Source organism: Astatotilapia calliptera, chromosome 19 (genome assembly GCF_964374335.1).
Source record: "Astatotilapia calliptera chromosome 19, fAstCal68.1, whole genome shotgun sequence".
NCBI lineage: Eukaryota > Metazoa > Chordata > Actinopteri > Cichliformes > Cichlidae > Astatotilapia > Astatotilapia calliptera.
The window spans coordinates 457,787-470,000 of NC_137440.1; the positions used below are offsets into that span (position 1 = coordinate 457,787).

The following is a 12,214-nucleotide window of genomic DNA, read 5'->3' on the forward strand; positions in this document are numbered from 1 at the left end:
CATGTATAATGTAAACAGAATTGGTCCTAGCACTGAACCCTGTGGAACTCCATAATTAACCTCAGTGTGCTCAGACAGCTGTCTTAGCGTGCTGTCCCCTGAATATGAGAGTCTTACTAGTCTCATCAGAGTCGGACGTTGCCTCCGTCGAGCTGCAGACTTGGATCCAGACAGTATTCATCCCATCGTACTAGCGGCTGAACATCCCCTGACCAAGCTCATCATAAAAACTTATGATGACCAGCTCCTTCGCCCAGGTGCAGAGAGGCTGTTTGTGGAAATACGGCGCACCAATTGGATTTTCAGAGGATGTCAAGACATTAAGAAGCATCAGCATTAGTGAGTGGACTGTAGGAGATGGCGCGCCTCACCTTCTACACCCAAAATGGCTGACTTACCTTCATCACAGCTGAGACTCTATAAGCCCCCGTTCTGGTCAATGGGCGTAGACTGTTTTGGGCCATACATGATAAAGTTGGCCGTAGAAGAGAGAAACGCTGGGGAATTATCTACAGGTGTCTTACAACCAGATGCGTGCACCTTGATCTCCTCCCTAGTCTTGACACAGATTCCTTCCTTATGTCATTACGCAGATTTATCGCACGCTGGGGAAAGCCATACGAGATGTGGTCTGATCAAGGGACTAATTTCAAAGGTGGTCACAGAGAACTCCGAACTGCATTTGAAAACATGGAGCCTGAACTCAAGCAGCAACTAGCCAAGCAGGCTATCAACTTCCACTTCAACTTCCCACACTCTCCTCATTTCGGGGGAGCCTGGGAGCAGTGAAGTCGGCAGTGATGTTAGCTTCTGAAGTGGTCCTTAAAGACCAAGTTGTGGCCGAAGAAATCCTACTCACAGCCCTCATAGAGGTTGAGGGCATTTTGAAGTCTAAACCGCTCGGCTATGCATCGGCTGACATAGCTGACCCAGATCCCATCACACCAAATCTTTTCTTGATGGGGCGGCATGATTCTGCAGTACCCCAGGCAGCTTACGGCCCCTCAGGCACAGATGGAGGCACAGTCAGGTCATCAGCGACCACTTTTGGAAGCGGTTCACACAGAACTACCTCCCAGGACTGTAACTTTCACAGAAATGGAGGAAGTCCACTGACAACATGGGTTAGGGTGGTGGAACTTCCGAAAGTTCCTGAGGACTCAAATGATACTGTCTCAAAATAGGATGAGTGTATTTGCATCCAAATTCAGGGGCTGCTGTTAAACTTGTTTAAGAGGCTGTTTCAGGGGCTGTTTAACTGTACCTTGTTTAGACTACGTTACCCATGATGCACCTCGGTATTGTACTTCTGGTTGGGAATGTGCTCAGTGTGGTTCTGCACAGCTGAGAGGTGTGTTGGAGGAGTAACGTATTTACTTGCATTCCTGTGTGAGTTAATGCTGTGTGCATGCTCACCAGGTGAGTATTGTAAGATACAAGTGATACTTGTTTAACTTTACCTGTGTTATTTGCTAAGTAAGAAGCTAGTCCTGTTGCTATTGATAAGATGCGTTTTTTTGGCCTACTACAGGCAGCCTTGGTTTCAGCCCATATTTCATTTCATATATGACTTACTGTCAAGCATTGTAGTTGTAGGTGGATGTAACTATTTACTATGGTTATTATCTGAATAGTTGTAATCTGTGGAGGTCCTGTTTGCTAATGTATATACAGGCCGGAAATTAATTTATGGTCTTAGGGCGCCACCTAGTGGCCATGTTGTTATAGCAGATTGTATATCATTAAGCTGGAAACCCACAGTATTGTCTGAGCAGTATAGTGCTATCCCTGGTGAATTTGATCCAGGGAGGATATGAAAAGTGGCAGGTTAGCTTTCTTAGACTGTGAGTTTTCCATGTGTAATGATGGCGGGCATCTAAAACTGACGTATACAGTAAACCTACACATACAGGTCAGTATTTAAGGTTTGACTCTCATCATCCACTGGAGCACAAACTGGGTGTCATCAGGACGCTACCACACAGAGCGAACACCATCCCCACTGACACAGCAGCCAGGGAGGCAGAAGAACATCAAGAAGGCCCTGAGTAAATGTGGTTATCTCAGCTGGACTTTTGTCAAAGCTGGGAAGGCTCCTAAAGAAAGCTGCAGATGATCCAGGAGAGACAGACAACCTCTGCCCAAGAGAAAACCTGTAGTGATCCCGTACGTGTCAGGAGTATCGGAGTAGTTGAGACGCATTTTTTCTAAACACCTGGTCTCTGTGGCTTTTAAACCCCAAAACACGCTGCACCAAACACCGGTCCACCCCAAGGATCGGGTCCCCTGACACAAACAGAGTAACATAGTGTACGCTGTTGAGTGCAGGAGGATTGCCAGGATTTATACATCGGGGAAACCAAACAACCTCTGGCTAAGAGGATGGCACAACACAGAAGAGTGACTCAGGGTGGGAATGGATGTTTGTATCTGTGTGTGCCTGTATGTCTGTGTCTATATGTCAGGTTGGGTATCAGACGCCACCTCTCTGGGGACATCTCAGGCCCTCCAAGGTTTGGAGGCCTATCTCCACCCACCACCACTTCCCCTGCCAGTGGCGGACTCCCTCAGATGTCGGTGCGTTGGTGGTTCTTTGTGTCTGGGGGTGGGCGTCCAGGTACACACCGGCTCACTCCTTGTTGGCTGCTTATCGGGGCCTGGAGCCTGGGGCTCGCTCGGGCCACTTCGGGGGTGGGGTGCCCCCGGCCTCTCGGCCTGGGGCTCGGTCACTCAGGCACAGCTGGCTGCCGGCGGAGCTCACGGGCGCGTAACTGCAACTCCCCCTGGCTTCTGCTCCACGGCTGCTGAGTGAGCCCTCATCTGGGACTCTCCTCAGCTCTTTCTGGGACAGTGGCACAGCTGCCCCTCTGTTGGTCTTCCTTGGTCTCTTGTGTTCTGGGGGCCTCTGGATGTCTGGAGTTTTGATCTCCTCCACACCTGCTTCATGCCCTGGAGGACGGGGCTGTGGCCCCCCCACACCCTCTAGCAGATTATTACATGAAGGAACCTTTTAAAAAACAAAAAACAAGCGCGTCCATGCTCACAGGTGTACACACGGGTGATCACACCCACAAACTACACCCTTTTTGGCTCCTACCTCAAAGCACACTGTGTTCTGTTGATCCTATGTGCTGCACAATAATGTTTAACATTTAGTATTTACTGTCATATTCCCATATATCATTGTGATGTTGTTTATTCTATTACTCTTTTTTTCTTCTGCTTGTTTTCTCTTTTTTCTTTCTCAACAGGTGATCCAGGTGATTGTGATGTATTTTTTTGTCTTCTTATTTTGTTGGTTTTTGTTTTTTGCTCTTTATCCTCGTCCCTCTTCTCCGCTGTTTTTTTCCCCCTCTTTCTTTCTCCCCTTCTTTTCCTCATTCAAGTCTGTCCCATATCTAGCAAGTGAAAATAAAAAAAAAACAATAAAAGGTGAATCAAATAGACCATTATGGCAAGGCTGGGACGGTCCATTTGGTGAAGTAAATCCGTTGGGCATCTTTCTTTGCCTTTAGACAATAATTCTGATGCAAAAGAGCCAAACGGGACAGGCAAAAAAAAAAATCACCTTCAGTGTTATGTTAAGAGGCTCAAAGGCAACTTAACATCCATCTCAGTTGTATAAGATGTGATGTATAAGATTTAACAATATTTATTTAACAGGGATGATTTATTTATTTCTTCAACTAAGTTTCAGTTTCATAAGTGATAGATATACATACTGACTATAACTTATAAAAACGTTTGTCTTGTGGTCCATAGGCATGTTAAACTCTGCAAGTGACTCTATAAACTTTTCATTTCCTAGCATAATAGATTAATGCTGTTTCACTCTGCCATGCAAAGTACTTTGACACTGTGGAGAAGGCCTGTCCTCTGTGTCATTGTTGTTGCCATTTGCACGTGAGAGCTTAGATTGTGGGGAAGATTAAAGATGAACAAAGGGTGGTGAGAGAACAGTGAAGTGAGGATACACAGTGTGAAACTCCTTTAAGTGAACAATAATGTTGATGTGATGAACAGAATGTCAGGAAAGAAATTCTGGTATTAATGTGATTCTTTGATTTAAGAATCAAAGGGTGGGATTGTATAGGAATTTATTTCACTTATTTATTAATCACATTATTTTATTGTATGATACCTTGGTGCCACTGGATTTTAACATGTCTCACACTCATACAGTAAGACAAATGGTGGGGGTGTAGTAAAGAAAAAGATTTAGAGCACAAGTTTTTGCACTGCATTTTAAAATGAAAACATATTGCATTTATTTACAATTAAAGACACAGAGCAGGAGGTGTGTTACTGTTTTACATCCACAGACACACAAGAAAAGAAGCAGGCAACATGAGGTCAAGTTATGGCAATTTTATTTGTGTGTTTCAGTACATGTATTTAGATTAGAGTTTTTAAAAAACAAACAAACGTCCCAAGAAGAAGGATGGGGAGAAAGAAAGGTGGAGAGAGGAGGAAGAAACTTGATGTCCTCAAACCGGATGCTGCTGGGTCAGTTCTTCCTCAGCAGGCTGCTCCAGAATCCCCTCCTGTCCTCGGCTTTCTTTTCTTTTTCTTTTGCCTTCAGCTCTTTTAAGGTTTTGTTGAGCTGCTCCTCGGCGTCTTTAAATGTTTCTTTCAGCTGCTGTTTGGCCAGTTTCCCTTTGTGTTTGAGGAGCTCTTTAGCTTCCTTTTTGTGCTTTCGTAGTTCTTTAAGTGCGTCTTTGCAGTCTTTCTTGGTCACCGCAGAGCTGCTCATTTCTTTCTTCAATACCTTCACCTCAATTTTCTCTTCTGCAAGTTCCTCTTGCACTTTCATCAGTTCCTTCTTCATGTTTTCAGTGTGACTCTTTGTATCTTCCATTTCTTTCTTTGCTTCCTGTGTTTTAATTTTCTCTTCCTCCAACACTTTTTGAGCTTCCAACAATTCTTTCTTCATATTTTCAATCTCATTTTCTGCCTCGTGGTTACGTCTTTTCTCCTCTTCAAGTTGTTGCTTCACATGCAGTAATTCCTTCCTTAGTGTTTCAGCTTCAGCCGTTACATTTGCAGCTTCTTGTGTTGCCAACTGCATTTTCCTTCTTTCCTCTTCAAAAGCTTCCTGCACCTCCTGTAATTCCTGCAGCACATTTCCTGCCTCCTTCTTTGCAGTTTGATATTTATTTTTGGCTTCTTGTGCTGTGCTTTTCTCTTCCTCCAATGCTTTTTGAGCTTCCAACAGTTCTTTCTTCATGTTTTCATTCTGGTTTTCTGCCTGTTGTTTTCCCATTTTCTCTCCTTTAAGTCTGAGACCCACATGCAGTAATTCCTGCAATACTACTTCAGTTTCAAACTGTGAATTTTTAGCTTCTCCTCTGGATTTTTCTGCCTCTTCGTTTAATTTGATATTTTCAGCCTGTATCATTTGAAGTTCTTCTTGCAGGTTAATCAGCTGTACTGAATTGTGAGGTGAAGCACTCGCCGATCCTCTTCTCGTTCTCCCTCGATTCATTTTGGCCTTTTAAACAAAGGAGCCAACGTTTTGTAGAGGAGTGAAGTGAAGTTTTCGATGTTTCTTCGTCAGCTGTCGTTTGTCCTGCACAGAGATGCTGCTGTAGATGTGTCTCTAGCTGTGTCTGGATACAATGAAACATGCTGGAACTAAGTGCTTGTGTTGCACAGTTCTACTGAACATTCCATTTCATGCATGCTCCGCCCACATGGTCAGGAATGTCAGGTGCTGCATCGCCAAATGCTGCTCCCGTTGCCTAGCAATAACAGCTGTTTACTTTTTGGGGTCTGGTTCATTGTTTAATAAAGAAAAGATGTCCAAGTACTGGGTGCTGAGGCTCAGCGCATATTCTAGCCTGCTGTGTGGGTGGGCAGCTAGAAATCACTGGTGGGCAACATGAGTGAGGAGAAAACTGGAGCAGCCAAGCAGGGAGCTGCAGGTTGCTGGTTTGAGTCTCTGTTCAGATGCTGGTGTCTCCTCTCTCTGAGATGTCTGCAAACAGTCCCAGATAAAACAATAAGGATAATAAACAAACACGTGACTAAAATAACAATTATGACTCTGATGTGTTTCATGTGTAGCAGGATGGCCTCTATACAGCAGTCGCTGCAAGCATCCACATCGCCACACTCACTTTTCTTTAATGGCCAGATAAAGCCAGTAACCAAAACACTGTGCGTATGGGTACATGCACAGGATGTGCGTACACATATGCACATATGTATGAGCGCTGTGTGTCAGTCTCAATGCACATAATAATAATGGATTGGATTTATATAGCGCTTTTCAAGGCACCCAAAGCGCTTTACAATTCCACTATTCATTCACTCTCACACACTGGTGGAGGCAGCTACAGTTGTAGCCACAGCTGCCCTGGGGCAGACTGACAGAAGCGAGGCTGCCATATCACGCCATTGGCCCCTCTGGCCAACACCAGTAGGGTAAAATGTCTTGCCCAAGGACACAACGACCAGGACAGAGAGCCCGGGGATCGAACTGGCGACCTTCCGGTTACAGATCCGCTTCCCAACCCCCTGAGCTATGGTCGCCCTGACATGGTGCAGATACGAGCGTACAAACATGTATGAAACCGTGGATGACTAAAGAGTTGCAGGTCCTGCTGAAGCAACGCGACGCCGCTTTCAGATCCGGTGATGGTATGCAGTACAGTGCAGACAGATCTGCGCTGAAGAGAGGTATCAGAGAGGCCAAGCCAGTGCACAAGAGGAAGATTGAAAACCACTTCAGCAATAACAACTCACGACAGGTATGGCAGGGAGTTCAGCACGTAACCAACTACAGCCCATGTTGACTGAGGGCAACGGAGGAACTGAACCACTTCTTTGCACGCTTTGAGGTGATGTGACGAGAGGCAGCCGCAGCTCAAACATTTGACGGCAGCAGCAGCCCAAGCTTCATGGTGCAGGAATATGAGGTGAGGTGCACACTGAGGGCAGTGAACCCCAGGAAGGCCACTGGTCCAGTTGGGGTGATGTAACACACCCAAAGAAAGACTCTAGGTCTGACCAACCGTCTCAGTCGTGGGCAAAAAGATGACAGTCAATAAAATTCTAAAAGATAATTTATTGACAAAAAAATATTAAGAGATAAAAGATAAAACAGTCCAGTGTCCCATTTATGAATCGTATAAAAACAGTCCCAAGGCCAGAGCCAGCTATGCCACACGGCCAAGTTGCACTCCACGTGTTGCCTTTAACAGGGTTAGAAGTTGTCCTTGGAGACCCACCACCCTGCAAGCAAATAGCCAGTGGTCACTCCAGCCTCTGCAACTCTGCTGCCTTTAGGCTGTGGCATATAATAGGCCCTGGCCTGCACAGAGAGACAAAACGACACCTTCAGTATAAAATTCATAGCGCAAAAGCCATCCATCCCAAACATATCTAATTTCATCACATTACATACCTGCACAGAGAGACAAAACGACACAGCAGTGTTTGTAGTGTGGGCTATAAGTAGACCAGTGTATCAGTGCAATAAAGTACACCTGCCTCTAATTAGTCCAACCCCATTCCAGCCATTGGCTCACCAAAAATGTGACACACACAAAACCACTCCCAACCCAGTGCAACTTCACACAATAATATGGAGCTGAATTAACACAGGCACGTTAGTCTACCATGTTACAGTGACTGGGAGGGCCTTAAAAGAATGTGCCAGCTGGGGTCTTCACTAAGATGCTTCACTGTCCCAGTCCTGCATCCCGCCGTGCCTAAAGCCGGCCACAATCGTCCCACTGCCTAAGCGGACAAACATTAGCAGCCTCAATGACCAGCTACTCTAAGACCCGTTATAATGAAGCGTTTCGAGAAACTGGTTCGACGTCACATCATGTCCTGCCTGACACCAACACTCGACCCGCTCCAGTTCGCATACAGAGCTAACAGATCAGCTGACGACGCCATTGTTACAACGCTCCACACCACCATCTCTCACCTGGAACAACAGGGCGTTACGCCAAGCTGCTCTTTGCTGACTGCCTTCAATATGATTGGATAGAGTGAGTATTCGCTTAGGGCACCAAACAGGCCAGGACCGCCCCTGGTTGTGTAGTGCAGTGTGGGGGTCAGTTTACAATTTTGTTGTACTATTGTACTAGGTATGACTGTGTAATGGCAATAAAGAGTTATCTTATCTTATCTTATCTTATCTTATCTTATCTTATGGTCGCTGTGCATCAGTGTGCATGCACAGGGCCTGGTTGGTTTAATGCTTTAATGTTTCTACATGTTATGAAAGTCCACACTGGAGCTTTATATTTTGATTTCCAAAAATAAGACACTTGGCCCAGTCAGGAAGAACTTTAATAAAACTGTTTGCTTAAAGAAAACTTTGACATATTTAAACGATGCCTTCTCTCTGTGGTTAATGAATAGTGAAATAAAAAATGTCATATAGGCTTTACAGTTGGTCAGCCTCGCTTTAACGTCACAGCTGTGGGAGTGGCCGTCTCCTTGACTACGCGACGCTAACAGTAACACGCTAACAGAGCGGTCGGGAGCTAGCATGGCACAGCCAGAGACGACACGGGTGTTTCTTAACAACGTGGACTCGTACGCATCCAGACACATCGCGCAGGTAACATTTGAAGCCTGCACGGACTCAGTGAAAGCAGCTGCTCTGATGCCGCCTCACAGCAACACCTAACGTGACTCATTAGCTTTGGTTTGGAGCAGAGCGAGCAAACAACACCGGAAATGATGTTAAATCAATGTCATCTTCGATTCGCTGATTCGTGTTTTCAGCATTAATCACTTTCACATCATCGGTTACTAAAACAAGGATACTTTCTCTATTATTGTTGGCCCCGCTGCCCTATCTCCGCCCACTCCTTAACCACCTGTTTCAGGTACAACGGTCGGTTGGCGAGCTTCCACGCATTTAGATGACATCATTCTGATGGGTGGATTACGTTTGACGTGTTTTCACAGACTGATGGTGATGCTTACATTTTCAGAAAGTCATGAAACGGCGATGACTTTAAGCTGATGTGAGCTGGACTTACTGTAGCTTTACAAAGAAAACCATTTATTTATTTTCAAAATAAAAGCCCACACAGAGAGATGTTCAGAGGAATCTGTGTGTGTGACCTATTCAAGCTTAAACAGTGACATGAGGACTTTGCAGGGGACCAATTTGAATTATGTGCTAGGCACCTTGTTCCTAGCAGCCTGTAGCAAAAAACCCCACACGAGCTGTTCCCTGGTCTTTATTTGAATCTGTAATAAATAGCCAGGTAAACAGTTCCACAGTCATAAAATAGTATTTTTACACTCACGAGATGATGCTGAAGAGCCATCAGGTGTGCAGTGTGTCCTACAAACCCGAGGAAACTGGACAAGTGGGGGCAAAAGAAGAAATGTGTTACAAGTGACTCTAGCTTACAACAAAGGAGAGCTCACACAAGTTTCTCAAGCATGATCTGGGTTATTTACAAAAGGAAAGTTTGTGAATCAGTTCTGTGGTGTGTTCTTGGATGAGTGAGCACTGAGCCTGTGAGAGCAACTGAAACAGGGAGTTGGCTAGGTGTCCTCAGCGCCACAGTAGGGTCACGTGATCTACAAAAGCAAGGAGAAACGCCACCACAGGGCCATCAGAGCAGACCTACAAACACAGAAACACACACACAGTAAGAAGCCCAGAGAGCCACACATGAAGACGACTTAAAGAAATTACAGGAAAACTTAAGAGAGTTCAGGCGTGTGGAACAAGAAAGGCTTTTCAAGTTGGTTTGAACGTTGTTTTTGGATTAGGTCCTGAGTGGAAGTGTGGCTGGAGCTGCTGTTAATACCAGCTCTGATGTGGAGGCAGAGCTGGTGTCAAACCATAAGAGGACCTTCCAGGTGGTGGGAACTGTTTCACATCCATCTGCTGTGGAAAGGCCTCATGTGGTCGAACAGTACACTGTAAGGACTTTAAAGTTGTTTACGCTGTGAAAGCCTTAGCCTTTTATTCAAACTTTACATTCAAGACCAATTATTTGTTGCTTTTTTTCAAGCGTCTGGACCGAGATGAGCTCCTGTCCAAACTGATGGGCTGTGATGTTGTTATCTACAACGTCACCCAGCATGCTGATCAGGTGGAAGAGGCTCTCTGGGCTGCCTCGGGTAAGTCTGTTAGCTATCCCTGAGGCTCTGTGCTCAATATTTGCTTATAAGTACACATTGTTGTTTGTGTTTATGTTTATTATTTATTTATTTGTGCTTTGTTTTTCCTGACTTTAGCTTTAGCTGCTTTACAAATTGATATTTTTGCAAACCCGTATGATAAAGCCAGAAAGGTTGATTCTGTTGATCTGGACGTTTTCTGTGGGAGAGACGTTTCGTCCCTCATCCAGGTGACTTCCTCAGTCCTTCAGCTGATGTGCAGAACTGCATCTGTGCTAGCGTTGATGACACCGGCCATGTTAGTGAATACTATGGCACGTAGGACTTACTGACTCCATATTTAGTGGTTGTGCTGGCCAAACGTTACGGAGGTAACGATGGTTGTTTTTCATTGTGGTGCTCTTGTTCACGTTGGTAATGCACTCAGTGCACTCAGTCCAGAATGTAACAACAGCCATCATTCATACAAATCAAGCTGAAGCCAGGTTCAGACATTGGCACTGAGTGTTACCTGGTCTTTGCTGTGAGGCAGTAGAGTTGAGGAGCGAGGATAGCCAGGTGATGGTCAGGTAAATCACAGCTGTTGTGTTTGCTGCCTTCACACGTCACAGTCTGACCATCTGGTCAGAAGGTCAGGCTTCCATGTGCAACTTCAGTTTTAGATTTAACTAGAATTTAAATATTGTTAAGTCCGTGTGAAGTTGTTGGAATGCCACCCCTACCGATACACTTACCCAGTTCACCAGTAGCATCTTCACAGTCCTGATGCATTTACATGCCACTGGATCATGTCATTGAATGTAGTGTCTTTGATAGTTTTCTCCAGGTCTCTTCATGCTCTTTTCTTCACCCTCCAGCCAGTTGAGGTATATGTCACCTCTACCTGAGCTTCTGCCAAGTTCTCTTCCTGTTGAAAGGGAGTTCTTCCTTCCCGTTGTCACCAGCTGGCGGTCCCAGGGCATCATCAGACTGCTGGGGCTCTCTCTCTAATATTGCAGGGTCTTTACTTGATTATGTAAAGCTCTGTGAGGGGACTGTTGTTGTGAACCAGAACTATATCAATGAACCTGATTGACATTGAAAGGCTCTTTAAGCCATCACAAAAGATTTTTTGTTCACTCGTAGCGCTTCACAGTGAAGTCGAGCATTTTTCTGGGCCAAAGATGTTCATCCTCATCTCCACGATCATGACCTGGGCCTGCAGCAAGCCAGCTGATCCTGTGAGTGTAACAGAAATCTGACATGCCGGTCATTGTGCATCTGTAATATCTACCTAAACTTGTAAGAAACTCGTTAAAGTGAAGCCTATATGCCTGACTACAGTGCTCTCTGGGATAAAAACACGTAGTAAAACATTATAGATGTTCTCATAATGTTGTGTCAAAAGCAAAAAACCATCTCAGGGTTTTATTATTCATTCTTTATATTTCTGTACCCTGTGACGTGGAGTACCAAGCATGTCCACGTAAATCTGTCATGAAGTTGCTGGTAATCTCCTGCCATGATGCTCGTGACAGGATGATCTGGAGCTTCCTTTCACTGATGCCATTTTCTGGAGCAGGAGAGCACATCCCAATTTTGAACGGCACATTGATTTGGAGAAGAGAGTAGTGAAAATGGGCAAAACTGTAAGTTTGTAACAGTTTTTTAATAACAGACGCTCGATGGAGACGTGTCTGAGTGTTACGTGTTACTTTCAGGACAGACAGCTCTTCTCCACGTACGTGGTGGCAGCAGGACTTCAGTATGGGATGGGAGAACAGATCTTCCACTACTTTTTCAAGGTAAGAATTGAAGGCTACACCTACAATTAGGATGAGGGATAGACAGCCGTGGAAAGTCAAAGGCAGGTTACAAACGTAGGTTAACACTGCAGATTAATTTGCTGCTGATGTTGACACCTTAATCTGTAAATGCCACAACTGGAAAACTGCAATGCAGGGGCTGCAAATTAATACCATAGGTTTATCTACTAAGACTCTCAGACAGGTTTGATTATCAGTGACCTCAGAGGTCAGAGGTCAAGTCTTATGAATGTGATTCGGGTGGCTGTAGCTCAGGTGGTAGAGCAGGTCATCTACTGATCGGAAGGTTGGTGGTTCGA

The 12,214-nt window shown here is 45.1% G+C and overlaps 1 protein-coding gene across 5 annotated transcripts in view; it reads left to right on the plus strand.

Moving 5' to 3' along the window:
• Nucleotides 1-8,445: 8,445 nt before the first annotated feature.
• ak7b (adenylate kinase 7b) overlaps nt 8,446-12,214 on the plus strand; it is a 17,529-nt gene continuing 13,760 nt past the window's right edge. For 4 of the 5 annotated variants that reach the window (XM_080293935.1, XM_026152767.2, XM_080293938.1 and 1 more), the window contains exons 1-6: nt 8,446-8,581; nt 9,757-9,909; nt 10,002-10,110; nt 11,236-11,330; nt 11,628-11,738; nt 11,811-11,894. In XM_080293935.1, the coding sequence (XP_080150061.1) occupies nt 8,510-8,581; nt 9,757-9,909; nt 10,002-10,110; nt 11,236-11,330; nt 11,628-11,738; nt 11,811-11,894 (624 nt within the window). In that variant the 5' untranslated portion in view covers nt 8,446-8,509. The remainder of the gene's footprint in view (nt 8,582-9,756; nt 9,910-10,001; nt 10,111-11,235; nt 11,331-11,627; nt 11,739-11,810; nt 11,895-12,214) is intronic. The other variant, XM_080293937.1, reaches the window with a different exon arrangement.